Source organism: Hemiscyllium ocellatum, chromosome 30 (genome assembly GCF_020745735.1).
Source record: "Hemiscyllium ocellatum isolate sHemOce1 chromosome 30, sHemOce1.pat.X.cur, whole genome shotgun sequence".
NCBI lineage: Eukaryota > Metazoa > Chordata > Chondrichthyes > Orectolobiformes > Hemiscylliidae > Hemiscyllium > Hemiscyllium ocellatum.
This window is the reverse complement of record NC_083430.1, coordinates 24,527,976-24,552,054: the sequence shown is the minus strand read 5'-3', so window position 1 is coordinate 24,552,054 and position 24,079 is coordinate 24,527,976. Positions and strand designations below refer to the sequence as shown.

Below are 24,079 nucleotides of genomic sequence, written 5' to 3'. Positions count from 1 at the left end.
CCTCCTCCCTCTGCTCACTGTTTCCTCCCTCAGGAGGAGGGGAGGGAGGTCAAAGGTCGCCAGCGCCAGTCAGGTGATGTTAACACATGACGTTCTCAACCAAACCTGCTTGCGGGTCCGTGCTGATGGGCGTGCGGATCAACCAATGGGCGTGCGGGCGATGTAGGTGGGCGGGCACGCGCTGCGGAGGACCAGCCAATGAGCCGGTACGCAGAGGCGAGGGGGTGGAAGCGCGACGTAAGGTGAGGTGAGCTTGGTTGCACGGTGCGGGAGGCTGAAACTCGAGCGGGTCCGGGCGGCTTCCTCTCCTTTTCCCCCCCACCCCCTCCCTTCTCCTCGCCCGGCCACAGCCGCGACAATGTCCATTCAGTACAGCAACGACGAGCCGCTGGCCGGCAGCTACGGGGTGGTGGACTCTTTCCCCAAAGACTTCGGCTATGGGGTGGAGGAGTCCGACATGGAAGGCAGCGAGTCGCAGTCGGACAGTAAACCCCGCATCCTGCTGATGGGCCTCAGGCGCAGCGGCAAGTCCTCCATCCAGAAGGTGGTCTTTCATAAGATGTCCCCCAACGAGACCCTCTTCTTGGAGAGCACCAACAAGATCTACAAGGACGACATCTCCAACAGCTCCTTCGTCAACTTCCAGATTTGGGATTTTCCCGGCCAGGTGGACTTCTTCGACCCCACCTTCGACTATGAGATGATCTTCAGGGGCACCGGGGCTCTGATCTTCGTCATTGACGCGCAGGTAAACTGCCTGCAGCCTCATCCCTGACTGAGGGCTGTCCCATTGCACAGAGCCGCTTGAAACCAATGATGTAATCCCTTTAAGATGGAGGGGCTGGGAACTGAACTTGCTCAGGTTTTTTTTATCTCTTTCCCTTGGCACTTTATTTCACTGCACACCTCTGAGCATTTTCAGTCACTTTTGAATTGTGTACCTGTACTCCCTCAACTTACTTTAATTCACCTAAACAGCTGGAGGCGGCTGTTTGTTTTATACAGCCCAATTATTCAGAAGAATGTCCTGGAATTACCTAATTGAGTTGAAAGAGCTTTTCCATGAGCAAACTGTAAATTGGTTTGTCACTCAGTCTGATAGCTGACATGTATAGTTCTGCTTTCATCTATTCCATTTGCAAAGGTGATGCGTATAATTAGTCTTGTGACTTGTGATGTCAGTTTTCCAAAGTTTTGAAAAAGAATCTTTTGAAGTGTCTTGACTGCCTGCACAAGATGCATTGCACCTCTTGCTCTAAGAACCACAACTAGCTTTGAATTGCAAATTGTGTTGTAATGCAAATGTGAAGTTGCCACATTTTTTTTGTTCATGTGATGTGGATGTCACTGACAATTTATTGCCTCGGCCCTAATTACAGTTGAGGAGGTGCTTGTGAGCTACTGCCTTGAACTGTTGTAGTCCATATGGTGAAGACATTCCCACAATGCTGTGAAGGAGTTTTAGGATTTTCACCGTGATGCAGAGCAGTATTCAAATTTGGATAGTGTGCAACTTTTGAGTTGGTTTACTTGTGTGCCTACTGTCCTTCACCTTTTGGAAAAACAAAAGTGACATGGAGTTTAGGAGGTGATAACAAAGGATCTTGGGTAAATTTGTTGCAGTAAATCTTGGTCGATTATAAACACTGCTGCTGTAATATATTGGTGTTGGAACTTCTGGATTCTAGTATCTGTCCATTAGAGCCAAGGAGTTAATGACTCTATTTAATTGGTGTTGGCAGAATGCAGACTAAGCATCAGTGTGTTACTGCTGTGTAAGTATTGCTTGACAGATTTATTGTCAATTCCTTTCATTACTCTGAGAGTAGACTATTATCAGAGGGAGTATTGTTCCACTTGAAACTTGAATTTTATTTATAAGATGTATCTGAGATTTTTTTGCCTTGCAGATGAGGATATATCTGGCTAATTTTCCACATGTTTTGTAGGTGTCTTAAAGCAGCTTGACTGAATATTTGGCTAATACTGGACAATAGATATTTAATACTACAGCCAGGATGGTGCTAGGGTCTTTAACCTTCACTGTAGCCAGTATGCTCAACTGCTTCTAATATAATGTGGAGTGAATTCACTCCTTGAAGTCTAGTATCTGATAGGGATCTCAGGGATGGAGCAAAGTTATACACTTGATCCTTGGTTGGTGGTTACAAACACTTCAGCCTTAACATTTTGTGCTTAAGTTCAGTACTTCTCCATCATTTGAAAATCAAGAAAACCGATGACTATCTTCAGTTGATAATTTTCCTCCACTGCTCCCAACTGTACATGGCATGACTGCAGAGCTCTAATCTGACCTATTGTTTGTGGTCTTGCTTAGCTCAGTAGTATGCTGTTTGCACTGTTTAGCATACTTGCCGCTATGTTTGTAGCTTCATCAGGTTGGCACCTTAGTTTTTAGTATACCTGAGGTATGCTCCTCTTGCCTATGACCCACGGATGGTCTCCTGTTTTGAGATTATTGTGAAGTTATACTGGACTATAAGGTGATATGTAATGTTGGAATAGAATTTTGTTGCTTTTGTGTTGCAGTACCTCGTTTCAATTTTAGTTGTTGGATCTGAACTGAACCTTCCTGATGTAGCTCTGTGAAGAATATCTTCACTATGAAGAAAGAACTTCATCTTCACATGGATTGTGTGGTGATGAATCTTATTAATTCAGTCATTGACTGTATCTGTAACAATAGATTGGAGAGGATAAATCATAAGCTTTTCCCTGTTAGTTCTTTGACCACTTGTCATAGATGTAGTCTATGGACTAGGTTAATGGTAGCTGCGCATGCCACTTTACATACATTTGTGCCCTTGCTGTGTTCAGTGTTTCTTTCAAATGGTGCTCAACATAGTGCTCATGCCCGAAACGTCAATTCTCTTCTTGGATGCTGCCTGACCTGCTGTGCTTTGCCAGCAACACATTTTCAGCTCAACATAGAGTTGTAGAGATGTACAGCATGGAAACAGACCCTTCGGTCCAACTCGTCTATGCTGACCAGATATCCCAACCCAATCTAGTCCCACTTACCCCATACCCCTCCAAACCCTTCCTATTCATACACCCATCCAAATGCCTTTTAAATGTTGCAATTGCATCAGCCTCCACCATTTCCTCTGGCAGCTCATTCCATACACGTACCACCCTCTGTGTGGAAAAAGTTGCCCCTTAGGTCTGTTTTATATCTTCCCCCTCTCACCCTAAACCTATGCCCTCTAGTTCTGGACTCCCTGACCCCAGGGAAAAGACTTTTTGTCTATTTATCCTATCCATGCCCCTCAATTTTGTAAACCTCTATAAGATCGCCCCTCAGCCTCCGCTCCAGGGAAAACAGCCACAGACTGTCCAGCCTCTCCCTATAGCTCAAATCATCCAACCCTGGCAACATCCTTGTAAATCTTTTCTGAACCCTTTCAAGTTTCACAACATCTTTCCGATAGGAAGAAGACCCGAATTGCACGCAATATTCCAACAGTGGCCTAACCAATGTCCTGTATAGTCACAACATGACCTCCCAACTCCAGTTTTAATTGGCCTGAGGCAGGAGCTGCTGATCATTAGGAGATTTGTAGCCCATGTTTGACCTGATGCCATGAGACTTCATGAAGTCAAGACTCAATATGTGGTAATCAGTTGCATGTTAGCTCGGCTCTGCGCCTATCATGCTATGTGCTCAGTTAACATTGTATAGCTGCATCCATTCTTTTCCTATTCATTTGCTTCATGGAAGCTTTGCGACAAAAGTGCTATTAATGTATTATGTGATTGTGATCACTTTTAAAGAATTGTTTTCATAGTCTTAAATATGTCGTATTGCTGTTGATTTTATAGAAAAATTATATTCACATTTGTTAGGTAGGATATGCTCCGTCTAGTGTTGTCTAATCTTTACATCAGGTAATCAGAATACATCATTTTCATGCCCTGACATGAATGTAATTTCCTTTTCATTGTAAATAGCCATCTGCTTATTTCAATTTTATTCATGTCAGCGTGTAACCACTACATACTTCCTGAAATCACAACAATATGTTGGTTTAACAGATTATACAAGTTTTTGCCATATCTTGGCCACTTTGGTCTGTCTTTGGATGAAGTTCATCTTTTATGCTTAGTTCACACGTTATAAATGTTTTGACCTCCATTATTGCAATGCATGCCAGCTGACCACGGCACCATTGTGCAGAAGGCCACTCAAGAGGGGGGAGCAAAAAGACAAGTAGTTGTTATAGGGGATTCTATAATTAGGGGGACAGATAGTATCCTATGCAAGCCGGATTGGGAGTCTCGCATGGTGATGTTGCCTGCCCGGTGCCAGGGTGCGGGACATCTTCGATTGGCTTGAAAGGATATTGGAGCGGGAGGGGGAGAATCTAGTTGTTGTGGTCTACGTTGGTACTAACAACATAGGCAAAGCTAGGGTGGAGGACCTATTTGGGGATTATCAAGCACTAGGAAGGAAATTGAAGTACAGGTCCTCAAGGGTCATAATCTCCGGATTACTGCCCGAGCCACATGCCAATTGGCATAGGGATAAGAAAATTAGGGAACTAACACATGGCTAAGGGATTGGTGTGGGAAAGAGGGATTCCATTTCATGGGGCAATGGCATCAGTTTTGGAACCGGGGGATCTGTACCGTTGGGACGGTCTCCATCTGAACTGATCTGGTACCAATGTTCTAGCGAAGAGGATAGATAGGGTGGTCAGTAGGACTTTAAACTTCTGAGTTGGGGGAAAGGGAAAGCAACAGGGAGTATGGAGTTAAATGGAAAGATAAGCAGGAGGATAGCATATATGTAGGTGGATTTAACCTTGAGGCAGATTAGGAATGCAACAAAAAGGAAGGATAACTTAGGACATCTTATGACTTCCAATATCTCTAATGATAAGAATATTAGCATTAAGGCACTTTATCTGAATGCGCATAGCATTCGTAACAAAGTAGATGAACTAACAGCACATTATCGTGAATGATTATGATGTGATAGGCATCATCAGAGATTTGGTTGCAGGGGGTTCAGGACTGGCAGTTAAACATCCAAGGATTTACACCTTATCGAAGACAGGGAGGTGGGCAGAGGGGTGGGGTGGCCTTGTTAGTTAAGAACAAAATTAAATCTATATGGCACTGAATGACATAGGGTTGGATGATGTGAAGTCTGTGTGGGTGGAATTGAGGAACCACAAAGGCAAAAAAAACCATAGTGGGAGTTATGTACAGACCACCTAACAGTGGTCAGGACCAGAGGTGCAACATGTACTGGGAAATAGAGAAGGCATGTCAGAAAGGCAAGGCCACGGTGATCATGGGGGACTTCAGTATGCAAGTGGACTGGGTAAATAATGTTGCCAGTGGATTCAAAGAAAGGGAATTCATGGAATGCTTACAGGATGGCTTTTTGGAACAGCTTGTCATGGAGCACACAAAGGAGCAGGCTATTTGGACTTAGTGCTATGTAATGAACCAGATTTTATAAAAGATCTTAAAGTAAGGGAACACTTAGGAAGCAGCAATCATAATATGGTAGAGTTCAGTCTGCAGTTTGAAAGAGAGAAGGCAAAATCAGATGTAATGGTGTTACAGTTAAAGGTAATTATGAGGGCATGAGGGGAACTGATGAAAATCGACTGGAAGCAGAGCCTAGCAGGGAAGACAGTAGAGCAAAAATGGCAGGAGTTTGTGAGTATAACTGAGGACACTGTACAGAGGTTCATCCCCAAGAAAAGAAAGATTATCCGGGGAGGGATTAGACAGCCATGGCTGACAAAGGAAGTCAGGAAATGTATAAAAGAAAAAGAGAGATCCTATAAAGTGGCCAAGAGCAGTGGGAAACCAGAAGATTGGGAAAGCTATAAAAACAAACAGAGAATAACAAAGAGAGAAATAAGGAAGGAGAGGATCAAATATGAAGGTAGGCTAGCCAGTAATATTAGAAATGATAGTAAAAATTTCTTTCAATACATAAGAAACAAACGACAGGCAAAAGTAGACATTGGGCCACTTCAAACTGATGCTGGAAGCCTAGTGATTGGAGATAAGGAAATAGCAGGAGAACTTAACAAGTACTTTGCGTCAGTCTTCACAATGGAAGACATGAGTAATATCCCATCAATTAAAGGGAGTCAAGGGGCTGAGTTGAGTATGGTTACCATTACAAAAGAGAAAGTGCTAGAAAAGCTAAAAGGTCTTAAAATTGATAAATCGCCTGGCCCCGATGGACTACATCCTAGAGTTCTGAGGGAGGTGGATGAGGAAATAGCGGAGGCATTGGTTGAGATCTTTCAAAAGTCACTGGAGTCAGGGAAAGTCCCGGATGATAGGAAGATCGCTGTTGTAACCCCCTTGTTCAAGAAAGGATCAAGACAAAAGATGGAAAATTATAGGCCAATTAGCCTAACCTCGGTTGTTGGTAAAATTCTAGAATCCATTGTTAAGGATGAGGTTTCTAAAATCTTGGAAGAGCAGGGTCAGATTAGAACCAGTCAGCATGGATTTAGTAAGGGGAGGTCGTGCCTGACAAACCTGTTGGAATTCTTTGAAGAGGTGACAAGTAGGTTAGACTAGGGAAACCCAATGGATGTGGTCTATCTAGACTTCTAAAAGGCCTTTGATAAGGTGCCACACGGGAGGCTGCTGCGTAAGGTGAGGGCCCACGGTGTTCGAGGTGAGCTACTGTTATGGATTGAGGATTGGCTGTCTGACAGAAGGCAGAGAGTTCGGATAAAAAGTTCTTTTTCGGAATGGCAGCCGGTGACAAGCGGTGTCCCGCAGGGTTCAGTGTTGGGGCCGCAGCTGTTCATGTTATATATTAATGATCTGGATGAAGGGACTGGGGGCATTCTAGTGAAGTTTGCCAATGATACGAAGATAGGTGGACAGGCAGGTAGTACTGAGGAAGTGGGGAGGCTACAGAAGGATCTAGACAGTTTGGGAGAGTGGTCCAGGAAATGGCTGCTGAAGTTCAATGTGAGCAAATGCAAGGTCTTGCACTTTGGAAAAAAGAATATAAGCATGGACTACTTTCTAAACAGGGAGAAAATTCATAAAGCCAAAGTACAAAGGGATCTGGGAGTGCTAGTCAAAGATTCTCTAAAGGTAAACATGCAGGTGATTAAGAAAGCGAATGCAATGTTGTCACTTATCTCGGGGGTTGGAATATAAAAGCAGCGATGTGCTACTGAGACTTTATAAAGCTCTGTTTAGGCCCCATTTAGAATACTGTGTCCAATTCTGAGGAAGGACATACTGGCACTGGAGCATGCCCAGTGGAGATTCACACGGATGATCCCTGGAGTGGTAGGCCTAACATACGATGATCGGCTGATGATCCTGGGATTGTATTTATTCGAGTTTACAAGGGTGAGAGGAGATCTAATAGAAACTTATGAGATAATGCATGGCTTAGAAAGGGTGGACGCTGAGAAATTGTTTCTGTAAGGCAGGGAGACTAAGAATTAAAGGAGGTCAATTTAGAATGGAAATGAGACTTTTCTTTAGCCAGAGAGTGGTGGGCCTGTGGAATTCATTGTCACGGAGCACAGCGGAAGCCGGGATGTTAAATGTCTTCAAGGCAACCATTGATAAATTCTTGATCTCATAAGGAATTAAAGAAGTATGGGTGAGTGGAGTTGAAATGCCCATCAGCCATGATTAAATGGCGGAGTGGACTCGATGGGCCAAATGGCCTTCCTTCTATTCCTGTCTCTTATGGTCTTATTTTGTTTAGTTACTCTTGGATTTTGGCTTTCTAGGACCTTTTTTTTAAATTTCCTGATTTTCATTTTAAAGAACAAACACTTTTTTGACAGTTTTAGGGAAAGTGGCAGTCGTCTTATCACCTTGAATTCACATTTGATCCTGGTTTCAGAGTTGAAGATGTGTTGGCCACGAGGGTGGTGCTGCTGTAGCTTGGTGGACTGACCTCTATATTGCAGATAGCTTCTATCTCTCCCGGACCATGATTCCACATTGGAATATCAGGTCATTGTGCCAACTACGGTCACCAACCTCACTTCATCTGGTGATTTCCCCCTGCCAACTGCCTCGTAGCTGATTTTCCTGTAACCCCATGCAGCTTGCTAAAACCTCCTTTCTAAAATTCACAATCAGGACTGTCTGAGCAGACTAATTGTTTCTGCCTGCTCCTGCCTCTCACAACTTATCTCTACTTTGACTCGTCTTTTCTTCTCTGGTCCAGGCCATGCTCACCTACATTCGCGATTCCTCTGATGCTTTATGCCAGTTTCAGAACTTCCAGTTTGCGGGCTCCAGCTGCTGCCTCTTTACCATGGACATGCACTTCCTTTACATGTCCATCCTCCACCAAAATGTCTCAGGACTCTCTGCCTCTTCCTGGAAAAAAGGCCTGTACCATCTCCATCCACCACCTGCCTCCTCCACCTGGCTGAGCTCATCCTCACCCTGAACAACTTTTCTCCCAAATCCTGTCATTTTCTTCAGGTCAGAGAGGTGTCTGTGGGTGCATGCATGAGCCCAGGTATGCGCCTCTTCATGGGTACATGGAACATTCCTTGTTCCAGTCCTATTCCAGCCTCCACCCACAACATTTTCTCCAGTATATCGATGATAACATTGCCTGCCTCTTGATTAGAATTGGAAACGTTAATCAATTTCGCTTCCAATTTCCACTCCCTCTTTCCTTCTCCTGGTCCATCTGACTCCTCCCTCCCCTTCCATGACACCAGTTTCCATTTCTGGGTATAGACTGGCTACTGATATCAGTTCAAGCCCACTGACTCCCACAGTTACCTGAACTATACATCCTCACACCCTGTTTCCTGTAAAGACATTCCATTCTTCCATCTTCATTGCATTTGTTCTCATAAGACCATAAGACATAGGAGTGGAAGTAAGGCCATTCGGCCCATCGAGTCCACTCTGCCATTCAGTCATGGCTGGGCATTTCTACTCCACTTACCCACATTCTCACCGTAGCCCGCCCTTCCTTGTGACATCAAGAATTTATCAATCTCTGCCTTGAAGACATTTCGCGTCCCAGCCTCCACTGTACTCTGCAGCAATGAATTCCACAGGCCCACCACTCTGGCTGAAGAAATGTCTCCGCATTTGTTCTGAATTGACCCCCTCTAATTCTAAGGCTGTGTCCACGGGTCCTAGTCTCCTCGTCTAACAGAAACAATTTCCTAGCGTCCACCCTTTCCAAGTCATGTATTACCTTGTAAGTTTCTATTAGATCTCCCCTTAATCTTCTAAATTCCAATGAATACAATCCCAGGATCCTCAGCCGTTCCTCGTATGGTAGACCTACCATTCCAGGGATCATCTATGTGAATCTCTGCTGGACAGTGCCAGTATGTCCTTCCTGAGGTTTGGGGACCAAAACTGGACACAGTATTCCAAATGGGGCCTAACCAGAGCTTTATAAAGTCTCAGTAGCACAACGGTGCTTTTATATTCCAACCCTCTTGAGATAAGTGACAGCATTGGATTCGCTTTCTTAATCACGGAGTCAACCTGCATGTTTACCTTTAGAGAATCCTCGACTAGCACTCCAAGATCCCTTTGTACTTTGGCTTTACGAAATTTCTCACTGTTTTAGAAAGTAGTCCACGCTTATATTCTTTTTTCCAAAGTGCAAGATGTCGCATTTGCTCATGTTGAATTCCATCAGCCATTTCCTGGACCACTCTCCCAAACTGTCTAGATTCTTCTGCAGCCTCCCCACTTCCTCAGTACTACCTGCCTGTCCATCTAACCTCGGATCATCGGCAAACTTCACTAGAATGCCCCCAGTCCCTTCATCCAGATCATTAATATATAATGTGAATAGCTGCGGCCCCAACACTGAACCCTGCGGGACACCACTTGTCACCGGCTGCCATTCTGTAAAAGAACCTTTTTATCCCAACTCTCTGCCTTTTGTCAGACAGCCAATCCTCAATCCATACCAGTGATGCCAACTTTGACAAGGGAGCCTCCAAAATGTCTACCACTTTCCTCAATCAAGGAATCTCCCTATTGACAGGACCCTCAGCCACATCCAACCCATCTCCTGCACTGCAGCCCTTACACTTTTTCTTCCCTTCGCAACGATGTGCGAGTACCCCTTCTCCTTGTCTACCATCCCACCAGTGTTCAAATCCAGAGGATCATTAACCAGCATTTCTGCTGCCACCATGCACAATCCCTTACCCTTCCTTGTCAGCTTTCTGCAGGGACTGTTTTCTCCAGGACACCCTCCTTCAATCTTCCATCATTCCCACTTTCCCACCCCTGCGATCTCAGTCTGCTGTTACACACCAGCTATTGTTAGGCACTGAGAGCCCACATTAATTGCTATTCATCCTGTTAGTCAGATCGTTATCCACTGCTTTTGTCTACCCAATTGCTGTTCTGTCTCTTTGGGATCTATCCCCACCTATTGTTTACTCCATATACACGTATGCGCACGTGCACACATTCCACCTGAAATGTTAACTGATTTCAATCCAAAGTTTCTGCCAGACCTGAGCTTTGTCAGCTATTTCCATTTTTGTTTTTGATTTACAGCATCTGCAGTTCTTTTAGTTTTTATTCAGATGTGTTGCTTTCGTAACAACACTTTCCTATTCGTGTACCTGTCCAAATCTTTTAAATGTTGTTACTGTGCCTGCATCTACCACTTCCTCTGGCAGGTCATTCCACATACGAGCCACCCTCTATGCAAAAGCTGTCTTTAATTTTTTTTTAAATCTTGCTTCTCTCACTTTTAAAATTATGCCTTCTGGTTTTGAATGCACTTGAGAAAAGACCTTAGCTATTCACCTTTATCTATTCCCCTCATCATTTTATAAATATCTTTTTCACCCTTCAACCTCCTGAGCTGCAGGAAGGAAAAAAATCCCAGCCTCTCCCCAAAACTCAAACCCTCCAGTCCTGGTAACATCCTTGTAAATCCTGTCTGTATTCTCTCCAATTTAATAATAATCTTCCTATAGCAGGATGACCAGGACTGTACACAGTACTCAAAATGGCCTCATCAGCGCCCTGTTCAACCTAGCATGATGTCCTGACTCCTACTCTTCTGTGACACCCACTGCTAAATGAACGGAAATATCCTCCCATTTCAGTACTGAGAAAACTAAGCCATTGTTTTTGATATATTCTCCAAACTGGGTTTCCCATTCATTGACACTGTTAGTCTCCCAGCAAGTCTTGAGATGATACCAGTCTGTTCAGAACCTTCATGTCATGTTGGACCCTGATAGGAGCTTCTCATATCGTGACTGCTTATTTCCACCTCCATTATGTTGCTTGCATCAGCCCCTGTGCCAGCTCATGTTACTGAAACCCTTATTTTGTATACAGTATTTAACTGTTTAACCAATTCAGCATGCTTCTGACTAATCTCTCACACTATGCGCTCTAAGTCTGGGGTCAGTAGAATTTTACCCATATTTAACTTGAACCAAATTTTATTGATCTTATCACCTTTTTCAGTCACTAGCCTAGGCTGGCTCTGGATTTACCAACATCTGGGCATTAAAATTCTCACCCTTATTTTCAAAACCCTTTCCTATCCATTGTCTCTTGCCCCCACCCTCAGTAATTTCCTCTGGCACCACAATCCTTGAGGAATTTGTATGATTTCATTCTGGCCTTTGAACATCCAATTTTCGTTGTTTTGTTTTTCTATTGCTGGTGGACATGCAGGTCCTGGGCCACCTCCACCGCGCCTCCTTCACCACCCGACGCCTGGAGGAAGAACGCCTTATCTTCTGCCTCGGAAGACTTCAACCCCATGGCATCAATGTGGATTTCACCAGTTTCCTCTTTCCCCTTCTCTCCATACCCCCCCCCCCCCCCCCCCCCCCCGCTCCAACCTTCCGGCTCAGCACTGCCCTCATGACCTGTCCAACCTGCCTATCTTCCTTTCCACCTATCCACTCCACCTTCACCTCTTTCCCCCCACTCCCCCCATTTACCTATTGTACTCTGCTACTTTCTCCCCACTCCCATCCCCACCCTCATTTATCTCTCCACTCTGCAGGCACTCTGCCTCTATTCCTGATGAAGGGCTTTTGCCCGAAACATCGATTTTTCCTGCTCCTTGGATGCTGCCTGACCTGCTGTGCTTTTTCAGCACCACTCTAATCTAGTTTTTTTTTTAGTTGTCTAGTATGTAAATTCTGGATGTCTCTTTCTATGATCTTTTCCTATTTTAAGATGTGCCTTACCTCTTTGACCCAATAAATCCTTGTATGGTTCAGTGTCATTTTCATAGTGCTTCTATGAAGTACCTTGGGATATTTTATGTCATTGTACTTTGAAAGTGCAGGTGGTTATCCTGGGCTTTTCTTTCAATAGGTATATAAATCATTGCTCTTGATTGCATTGGAAATTGCATGGAATTTTTCGATTTAAAAGCAAAATACTGAAGGCACTGGAAATCTGAAGTATAAACAAAGCTTGAGGAAATAACAGGTCTGACAGCATCTCTGTAGAGCGAAATAGTTAATGTGAGAAGGCTGAAGTGACTCCTCTTCAGAACTCTGAATCTCCTGTTACAAATTTGGGGCTTTTTCCTTGCCCCCAGTACTCAGATTAAATTTGCTGAGTCTTTAAAGTTGTGACATTTGTGTTTCCAGTACCCATATCACAACTTTACTCTTCGTGCATCTCGACAGTTCATTTGTGTTTTCTTTTCGTATTTATACTTCCTGGTTAGTGGTGGCACCCATGATGCAGCTGTGCAGGTAGGGGAATTCTTTCATTACTTTCAGATCCTCTGTTAGTTCTTGAAATTAAGGTATTATGAGCAGAGGCTGACATAATTTATTGTTCAAAAACCTTAGCTGAAAAATTCAGTTGTATTAGTTAAATGATGTCAACACTTCCAAACATCGACTGAGACTGCCATAGTGTTAAAGGTTTAGATGGAAAGGAATTTCTTAGTACCTACTAGAGAAGGTGCAAAACTTGACCTAATCTTGGGAAATAAGGCGGAGCAGGTGACTGAGGTGTCAGTGGGGGAACACTTTGGGACCAGTGACCATAATTCTATTCGTTTTAAAATAGTGATGGAAAAGGATAGGCCAGATCTAAAAGTTGAAGTTCTAAATTGGAGAAAGGCCAGTATTAACTTTCAAAAGCTGACAGGAGGCAGATGTTTGCAGGTAAAGGGACGGCTGGAAAATGGAAAGCCTTCAGAAATGAGATAACAAGAATCCAGAGAAAGTATATTCCTGTCAGGGTGAAAGGAAAGGCTGGTAGGTATAGGGAATGCTGGATGACTAAAGAAATTGAGGGTTTAGTTGAGAAAGAGAAGGAAGCATATGTCAGGTATAGACAGGATAGATCGAGTGATGCCTTAGAGTATAAAGGCAGTAGGAGTATACTTAAGAGGGAAATCAGGAGGGCAAAACAGGGACATAGCTTTGGCAAATAGAATTAAGGAGAATCCAAAGGGGTTTTACAAATATATTAAGGACAAAAGGGTAACTAGGGAGAGAATAGGACCCCTCAAAGATCAGCAAGGTGGCCTTTGTGTGGAGCCACAGCAAATGGGGGAAATACTAAATGAATATTTTGTATCAGTATTTGCTGTGGAAAAGGATATGGAAGATATAGACTAGGGAAATAGATGGTGACATCTTGCAAAATGTCCAGATTACAGAGGAGGAAGTGCTGGATGTCTTGAAATGGTTAATAGTGGATACATCCCTAGGACCTGATCCCAGGTGTACCCGAGAACTCTGTGGGAAGCTAGAGAAGTGATTGCTGGGCCTCTTGCTGAGATATTTGTATAATTGATGGTCACAGGTGAGGTGCTGGAAGACTGGAGGTTGGCTAACGTGGTGCCACAGTTAAAGAAGGGTGGTAAGGACAAGCCAGGGAACTATAGAGCAGTGTGCCTGACCTCGGTGGTGGGCAAGTTATTGGAGGGAATCCTGAGGGACAGGATGTACATGTATTTGGAAAGGCAAGGACTGATTCAGGATAGTCAACATGGCTTTGTGCGTGGGAAATCATGTCTCAAACTTGATTGAGTGTTTTGAAGAAGTAACAAAGAAGATTGAGGGCAGAGCAATAGATGTGACCCAATTGGACTTCAGCAAAGCGTTTGACAAGGTTCCCCATGGGAGACTGATTAGCAAGGTTAGATCTCATGGAATACAGGGAGAGCTAGCATTTGGACACAACTGGTTCGAAGATAGAAGACAGAGGGTGGTGGTGGGGTGTGGTTTTTCAGACTGGAGGCCTGTGACCAGTGGAGTGCCACAAGGATTTGTGCTGGGCCCTCTACCTTTTGTCATTTACATAAATGATTTGGAAGCGAGCATAAGAGGTACAGTTAGTAAGTTTGTGGATGACACCAAAATTGGAGGTGTAGTGGACAGTGAAGAAGGTTACCTCAGATTACAACAGGATCTGGACCAGATGGGCCAATGGGCTGAGAAGTGGCAGATGGAGTTTAATTCAGATAAATGCGAGCTGCTGCGTTTTGGGAAAGCAAATCTTAGCAGGACTTGTACACTTAATGGTAAGGTCCTAGGGAGTGTTGCTGAGCAAAGAGACCTTGGAGTGCAGGTTCACAGCTCCTTGAAAGTGGAGTCGCAGGTAGATAGGATAGTGGAGAAGGCGTTTGGTATGCTTTCCTTTATTGGTCAGAGTATTGAGTACAGGAGTTGGGAGGTCATGTTGCGGCTGTACAAGACATTGGTTAGGCCACTATTGGAATATTGTGTGCAATTCTGGTCTCCTTCCTATTGGAAAGATGTTGTGAAACTTGAAAGGGTTCAGAAAAGATTCACAAGGATGTTGCCAGGGTTGGAGGATTTGAGCTATAGGGAAAGGCTGAACAGGCTGGGGCTGTTTTCTCTGGAGCGTCGGAGGCTGAGGGGTGACCTTTTATAGAGGTTTACAAAATTGAGGGGCATGGATAGGATAAATAGGCAAAATCTTTTCCCTAGGGTTGGGGAGTCCAGAACTAGAGGGCATAGGTTTAGGGTGAGAGGGGAAAGATATAAAAGGGACCTAAGGGGGCAATGCTTTCACGCAGAGGGTGATACGTGCATGGAATGAGCTGCCAGGGGATGTGTTGGAGGCTGGTACAACTGCAACATTTTAAGAGGCATTTGGATGAGTATATGAATAGGAAGGGTTTGGAGGGATATGGGCCAGGTGCTGGCAGGTGGGACTAGATTGGGTTGGAATATCTGGTTGGCATGGACGGGTTGGACTGAAGGGTCTGTTTCCATGCTGGTACATCTCTATGACTCTGACTATGAAACTGGCTTTGGACTAAATCCAACTATCAGTGATCTGTTTCTAACTGTACTCTTGATTTCTGACCACATCCTCCTTTTTGAATCTGAAATATAGGGAGTAAAAGTTACTAAGTCTCAGTGCAACTGGATGTTCTCAGAGCTGTTTGGTAAATTGAATGATACAGTATTTGCTTTTAGGTCCAGTGTTCCACTGCAGTTCACATTACTCCTAGAAGTGTAGTGTGGTCTAATATTGACTCTATAAATATAGGTAAATAGCTAATTGCATTTGCCCTTTTAATTTAAAAAAAACTTTCTTGTTGGCTAAATCAGCAGTCATTCACATTGAAAAGATGGTCAGCCTTAAATCACTGCAGTCCTTAATATCTAGGGGCATCCACAGTGGTGTTGGGGAATTCCAGGATTTTGACCTAGTTTTGCTGATTATGAACACAGACTGCTTCAGTATCTGAGGAATAGAGTGGGTTGTGCTGAACATTATGCAATCATCCGTCAACATCTCCTGACTGATGGAGGGGGCCATTTTGGTGTAATAGTTTGTGTCACTGGTTGCAACAAAGTAGAAAAGGACAAGAAACAATCGTCATTAGATATTTTTTGTGAATTTGATAACTTTTGTATCACTTGTAAGTTTCTGGTTGTGTTCGGTGGTAAAGGTATAAACCTGATTGGAAGCATTTATTTGTGTGGCACTAGCATGTATTCAAGGATTTTGGTGAGGTAAGGCAGGAAGTGGGGCAGTAGCTTACAAAGGACAATGGCATCAAAGGTTGACTATTTGAAGAGGGGGTTTTGGATGAAAAAAACAGCTGAAGAGAATGGCGAACATCGTGACTTGGAGGGGAAGTTGGGTGATCAGTTAAGTTAGGAATAATTTGAGGGAGCATATGGTTGTGTACAGAGATGAGTAAATCAGTTGTCTGTCATATCTTTTCAAGTCTGTGGTTTATAGACTTGGAGATGAGCGCTGTGGTGGAGGACTGACTAATTTGAGCAACAGTAATGGTAAGTAACTGAAGGCCTGGTGTGAAGTGAAACTGCAAATTCTTAGTCATATAAATACACATGTCTTTCCTGGGTTTCTCTGGGCTTGATTGTGAGATTCATGGAGTGAAACACTTTCCCTGTTAAATTGTTTTCCTATTTGAAATTTCCTAAAATGGAAACAAAACATTGCCATGCAGGTCAGTCAGAGGCAAACACAAAGCTGAGCTGTTATGTAGATTTATGGTTAAGCTTTCTTCCTCTTTTGTTCTTTTCCTCTTTTACCCAACCTGCATTTACTCTTCAATCTGTATTGTAAAAAATTGAGCTCACAGTGGCTTGCAATGGACTGTCTTGTATTTTTTCCACTAAATCATAAAGAATATAGAAGCCAACAGACCCAATTCATATGCTTGGTGAGTTTTTGAAAGGCATTGATTTTCAAAGTACTCCAAATATAGAACACTTGTAAAATTTGAACCTTTGAGTTTAGTGGCTTGCTAGTTTAGTTCTTAAATTTTTGTATGAATGGTGATTAGAATTTTATCTTTCGAAGGTCAATATCAACTTGCTTTGTTTAAAAAACAGGTGTTACTCCTCAATACAATGCAACTGTAAGTAAGCTTTACAATCTGTGTTCCTTCCAAGAGTAGGGAATCTAATCTAAATGCTCTTTATGAATTGATCCTTCCAACTCTTGGAAGGAAAACAGATTGTAAAACTTGCTTACAGTTGCATTGTATTGGGGAGTATTACCTGCTTTTTAAACAATCATACTATAGAATTAGGACATTGTAAGGTGTTGCTGAAAGGTTTATTTTGTCTATTTTTAAGCATTGTAGTTTATGAACATATATTCAGAATGCCACTTCAAATTATAGTTGACACTAGTAGTTGAAAGGATGGGATTCCAGTTTGTGCTATAGACTGAAGAGGTGCTACAAGTTAGTAATTTGTTAATAAGTAAACATTAGTCTTGGGCAGCTATCACCCACCCTCCCCCTCTTCTCAACACTGCTATCCCCTGGTCCCATCACTGCCAAATCATTTTTTTTCCTTTCTGATCCATTTGGTGAGTCTCATTACTCCTGCATCATGAGATGCCATACTTCACATATAGTTATTGATGAAACCCAAGTGAGTATGACGAAGATCAAATACTTTTCTAAAAAATTGTTTTTATCTGAAGAAATATCAGACAGTATCCTTGATTTGAGTTCTAACACTTCTGAGCTTTTTGTTCTTGCCTAGCGTCCATATGATTATGGTCTGTACTAGTTGGCCATGAGTGATTTCTTTTGTACTATGCTTAAATGTTCATGCTGGTATGTTGTGTGTCAATCAGAGGATTAGCTAATGTATTTATTCACAATAGAAGTGCATTCTGGAAGTGATATATTAAACCAGACTTATTACAAAGTCAGTCCCTCCAATTTCTGGTATGCTGTAAAATGAACTTGTGCACAATGATGCCTGTTAAGAAATTTCTCATTCTCTATACTGTCTGTCATTGAAGTACAATTGTAACCCGCAAAATAATTGAAGACCAGCAAATTCATTTTCAAATTTTTTTTGGGTGGTTTTATATTTGATGGTTAACTGTTTAACTTAATTGATTTGAGCATTTGTTTTCTTTTTCTCATGGATGGGATATAGAAAAAAGTTCTTTGTTTTACTGGTAAGACATTCAGTTTTTGATTTATCAACTGATTTTTTAGAAACCTTCTGAAATGTAAATGTAATCTCCTCTAACTTAAATTTTACATTTTTACATTTTATTACTTAAACTTTTAGAGACAGATGTAAAGGATGACATTCATTTCTTAGGATGAAAATTCATGAAAAGCTATTGTTTCTGCTGTACTTGTAGTGATCAGGTGTATTATGTCAATCCACAAAAATGTAAAAATAACAAGCCATTAGTTTTCAGGTTTTAATACTCTGGCAAAATATTATAAAAAGCTAAACGAAAGCCAGCTTTTTTGAGCACACTTTAGGGTGTAGGTTTGCTCACTGAGCTGCAGGTTTGATATCCAGACGTTTCATTACCTGGATAGGTAACATCATCAGTGGCGACTTCCAAGTGAAGCGAAGCTGTTGCCTCCTGCTTTCTATTATATCTTTTTTTTCCTGGATGGGGTTCCTGGGGTTTGTGGTGATGTCATTTCTTCATTTTCTGAGGGGTTGATAGATGGGCATTTAGATCTGTGTTTATGGCGTTGTGGTTGGAGTGCCAAGCCTCTAGGAATTCTCTGGCATGTCTTTGCTTAGCCTGTCCCAGGATAGATGTGTTGTCCCAGTCGAAATGGTTTTTTTATCCGTGCATAGGGCTACGAAGGAGAGAGGGTCGTGTCTTTTTGTGGCTAGCTGGTGTTCATGTATCCTGGTGGCTAACTTTCTTCCTGTTTGTCCTACGTAGTGTTTGAGCACAGTGTTACATGACCAAAAGCAAAAAGAGCCCAAAGTCTGAATATGAAGAATCACAGGGCCAACAAAATCATAATTAATATCTGCATCACTTTTTTCCAATAAACATTTGTATGACTCGGCAGACATTATTAAGGTTTTAAGATTATGTAATAGGACAGTGTAAAAAGGCTCAAATATAACTTCAGGCATGGCAGATAATAGGACAGCTATAAAAAGGGAGGTGGGAGTCAAGTATGTGGTGCTGGAAGAGCACCGCAGATTAGGCAGCATCTGAGGACGAAAATCGACATTTTGAGCACAAGCCCTTAATCAGGTATGAAGGGCTTTTGCCCAAAACGTTGAATCTCCTGCTCCTCGGATGCTGGCTGACCTGTGCCCTTTCAGCACCACACTCTTGACTCCGATCTCAAGTATCTGCAGTCCTCACTTCTCATAAAAAGGGAGTTGTTCAATGCATGATTGAGGATATTGTGCGTAAATGCACACAGTACACAAAGTTAAATGAGTTTGTAGCACCGATTGAAGTTTGGTGGGTATGATGTGGGCACCGCACAAACGTCGGTATAACGGACCAGGGCTGGGAACTAAATATCCAAGGTTGGCCTTTAGAAAGGATAGGCAAAGGAGTTCAGATTGCTGCCTTAGCAAGAAATGCAATAACACCAATAGCAAGAAGCAATATAGTGTCAGAAGTCATATAAATGCGTGTAGGGTGGAGACCAGGAACTGCAAAAGAAAAAATCCTGATGGGAGTTATGTATAGACATCCTAGAAGTAGTATGTGGGCCAGAAAATCAGGAGATAGAAAAGCCATGTAAGAAAGGCATCAACACAAGATCCTTGGGGAAATTCAGTATGCAGGTAGCCTGAGGGAAATCAGGTTGGTTGCAGATGACTGGGAAAGGAATTCATGGAACGTTTGCAAGATTGGTTTTTGGATTAGCTTGTGCGTAACTCACATTACACAAATCCAGAAGTGGATGTTCCCTAATGAGGCAGACTTCATGATGAGCTTCAAGTCCAGGAACCCTTAGGGTACAGTGACCATGATATGATAGAATTCACCCTGCATTTTGAGAGCTTACTACGATTTGGGTAAAGGTAACTACAAAGTCATGAGGGAGGAGTTGGCTAGAGTTACTTGGAAGGGGAGCCGAGCAAGGAAAGTGGTGAAACACCAATTGTAGGATTTCCTCGGGGTAATTCAGGAGGCACAGCAATTCATCTGAAGGAAGACAAAATAAATGAAGGGGAGAACAAGGCAATCATGGCTGACAAAAGAAGTCCGGGACAGTATAAAAGGAAAAAAATACAATGGGAAGCCTTTTAAAAAGGAGAGAATAACTAAAAAAAGCAATAAGGGGGAGAAGATAAAACGAGGGTGAGCTGGACAGTATTATAAAAGAAGATTGCAAGTGCTTATTTTGGATATCCAAAAGGTAAGAAAGAGGCAAGAATGGATTTTGGACCGTTGGAAAATGAGGTTGGAGAAGTAATGGTGAACAAGGATTCAGCAGAGGAACTGAATAGTGACTTTATATCAGTCCTCATGGTGGTAGATACCAGTAGCTTACCAGAACTTTGAAAGTCAGAGAACAGAGGTGAGCATTGTGGCCATCACAAAGGAGCAAGTCCTGGGAAGCCTGAAATTTCTGGTGGATTAATCACCCATACTAAGTGGGCTACACCCTAGGGTTCTGGAGGAGATTGTAGTTTTTTTTAAAAGAATCACTAGAGTCAGGGAGGGTCCCAGAGGACTGGAAAATGGCTAATGTAACACTTTTTTTTAAAGAAGGGAGGAAGGCAGGAGCCTGACTTTGGTCATTGGTAAGATTTTCGAGAGCATTGTTCAAGTTGAGTTTGAGGAGTACTTTGAACAGCATGGTAATATAGAACTGAGTCAGAACAACTTTGTCGAAGGGTGTTCATCCCTGACAAATCTGTTAAATTCTTTGAGGAAATAATGAGCAAGTTAGTCAAAGGAATGGCAGTGCACGTGATCTGTTTGGATTTCCAGAAGGCTTTTGACAAGGTGCTGCACAAGAGGCTACTAAATTATTTAAGAGCCCATGATGTTAGGGACAAGGTGTTGGCATAGAGCATTGGCTGACTGGCACAAGCTAGAATCTGGGGATAAAAGGGTCTTTTTCGAGATGGCAGCTGGCGATTGTGAAGTTCTGCAGTGGTCAGTGTTGGGGTCATAACTATTCATGTTATACATTAACAATCTGGACAAAGGAAGTGAGGGCATTGTTGCTACATTTATCAATGATACAAAGATAGGAGGAAGGACAGGGAATGTTGAAGTGAGAAGGCTTTAGAAAAATACTTGGACAGGGTAGGAGAGTGAACAAAGTGACAGGTGCAATGCGATCTCTCTCTGGGAAAGTAAATTTACATAGACTGGTAGGAAGAATAAAGTTGTGAACTGTTTTCTAAATGGGGAAAGGCTTTGGAAATCTGAAGAACAAGGTACTTAACAGAATCCTGAACTAGGATTCCTAAGGTAACCATGCAGGCTCATTTGGCAGTTAGGAAGACAAATGCAATATTAGTTTTCATTCCAAGAAGGGCTAGAATACAATGTACTGCTGAGGCTGTATAAAGCTCTGGTCGACCACCTTTAGAATAGAATATTGAGCAGTTTTGGCCTTGTATGTGAAGGAGGATGTGCTGGCCTTGGAGGGTTTTGGTGTGGGGGTGGGGAGAAGAGGGTTGCAGTGTAAGTTTACAGGAATGATACCAGAGGGTGAAGGGCTTGTCATATAAGGAGCAGATGAGGACCCTGGATCTATACTCAGTGGAGTTCAGAAGGCTGAGGGGAGATTTCAGTGAAACTTGCAGAATACTGACAGGCCTGGTTAGAATGGAAATGGGGAAGATATTTGAAGGAGAGACTAGAATCTGAGGGCACAGCCTCCGAGTGAAGGGGTGAACCTTTGAATCAGAGATGAATTTCTTTAGCCAAAGAATCCTGAAACCTGTTGCCCCAGAAGGCTGTGGATGCCAAATGACTGTGTGTGCTTAATACAGAGATAAATAAGTTCTTGATTTAGTATAGTTCAAAGGTTACAGGGAAAAGGAGGAAAATGGGATTGAGAAACATCAGCCATGATTGAATGGCAGGGCAGACTTGATGGGCTAAATGGCCCAATTCTCCTGTATCTTGTGTAAAGAGTTTATATTTACAATAAAACATACCTTTCTATACCTCTGCAATATACTGTAATCAAGTATTCCTCTGGCAATTCAATAAAAGTTTGAGTTAAAAACCTTAGTGATTATGAAACGATTTGTTTTTTTAAAAAAATCTGATTCACTAATCACTTTTAGGGAAGTGAAAATTGCTATCCTTACCTGTTCTGATCTACATGGGATTCCAAATCTGTAGCAATGTGGTTGACTCTTAACTGACTGAGATTGCTAAGCATGCCATGCACTTGTATTGACTGCTTAAAAAGTCTCCAAGGAATGAAACCACCTGCAATCAATCTAGACACAGGAAAACCCATTCTGTTAACTCTACAAAGCCCTCTGTGCCTACAGAGCTCATACCAAAACTTGGAAAGGTGCTGCAAAGACATGCCAAGCAACAGGCTAACATAGTCGTAATGTCCCAGACAGCAGCATCACCTTCCCTGAGTGTATGTTGTCCTACCAGCCCGATAGACAAAGTAGAGGTTGTGGCAGTTTTATACAGTTGGGAGGGAATTTTCCTGGAAGTCCTCAGCTTTGTATCTGGACTTATGGCATCAGGTCTGGCATGGAAATCTGCTGTTTGAGGTACCACCACCAATAGGAATCAATATGAGTGTTAAAGCATAAGAGGTACAGTTAGTAAGTTTGCAAATGGCACCAAAATTGGGGGTGTAGTGGACAGTGAAAAGGGTTATCTTAGATTATAACAGGATCTGGACCAGATGGGTCAATGGGCTGAAGTGGCAGATGGAGTTTAATTCAGATAAATGCGAGCTGCGTTTTGGGAAAGCAAATCTTAGCAGGACTTATACACTTAATGGTAAGGTCCTAGGGAGTGTTGCTGAACAGAGAGACCTCGGAGTGCAGGTTCACAGCTTCTTTGAAAGTGGAGTTGCAGGTAGATAGGATAGTGAAGAAGGCGTTTGGTATGCTTTCCTTTATTGGTCAGAGTATTGAGTACAGGAGTTGGGAGGTCATGTTGTGGCTGTACAGGACGCTGGTTAGGCCACTCTTGGAATATTGTGTGCAATTCTGGTCTCCTTCCTATCGGAAAGATGTTGTGAAACTTGAAAGGGTTCAGAAAAGATTTACAAGGATGTTGCCAAGGTTGGCGGATTTGAGCTATAGGGAAAGGCTGAACAGGCTGGGGCTGTTTTCTCTGGAGCGTCGGAGGCTGAGGGGTGACCTTTTATAGAGGTTTATAAAATCATGAGGGGCATGGATAGGGTAAATAGGCAAAATCTTTTCCCTGGGGTCAGGGAGTCCAGAACTAGAGGGCATAGGTTTAGGGTGAGGGGAATGATTATAAAAGAGACCTATGGGGCAACGTTTTCATGCAGAGTGAGCTGCCAGGGGGTGTGGTGGAGGCTGGTACAATTGCAACATTTAAGAGGCATTTGGATGGGTATTTGAATAGGAAGAGTTTGGAGGGATATGGGCCAGGTGCTGGCAGGTGGGACTAGATTGGGTTGGGATATCTGGTCGGCATGGACAGGTTGGACTGAAGGGTCTGTTTCCATACTTTACATCTATGTCATTATACTTGACCATATTCTCAGAACGCTACCTACCACTTACATCTGTCCATGGACCATATCTGTAGGAGTGACGACAACACAGTTCTTATGGAGACAAAGTCCCTTCAGAGTGAAGATATTTCATCATTTTGTGTGGCACTATCATTGTGCTAAATGGGATAGACTGCAAACAAATCTGAACTAAGCTAGGCAGTTCTGTCAGATCCAGTTTTGAAGGGTGGTGGACAGTTAAGGAGCGCCCCCACTCTTAATGACCAGATATCAAACTGGCCTAACCATAAACATTTGTTCTGGATCAGTGGTGCTGGAAGAGCACAGCAGTTCAGGCACCATCCAGCAAGCAAAGAAATCGACGTTTCGGGCAAAAGCCCTTTGTCAGGAATAAAGGCAGTGAACCTGAAAGCGTGGAGAGATAAGCTAGGGGAGGGTGGGGGTGGGGAGAGAGTAGCATAGAGTATAATGTGGCTACAAAGCAAGTCAGATGTTAGAATCCTCCAACATGTAACTCACCACCTTATACCTCAAAGCCCGTCTATCATCGACACGGCACAAGTCAGGAGTATGATGACTTACTTGAATATTTGCCTGGCTAACTGCAGCCTCTGACAACATTTAAGAAGGTTGACACCATCCAGTTAAAAGCCAGGTTGATTAACACCATGT

At 42.9% G+C, this 24,079-nt stretch overlaps 1 protein-coding gene across 1 annotated transcript in view; it reads left to right on the top strand.

The window, feature by feature from the left end:
* The first annotated feature begins 242 nt into the window (after window positions 1-242).
* Window positions 243-24,079, top strand: part of rragca (Ras-related GTP binding Ca) — a 49,778-nt gene continuing 25,941 nt past the window's right edge. Inside the window, exon 1 of the mRNA XM_060847364.1 lies at window positions 243-748. Coding sequence (XP_060703347.1) covers window positions 359-748 — 390 coding nt within the window. The 5' untranslated portion in view covers window positions 243-358. The remainder of the gene's footprint in view (window positions 749-24,079) is intronic.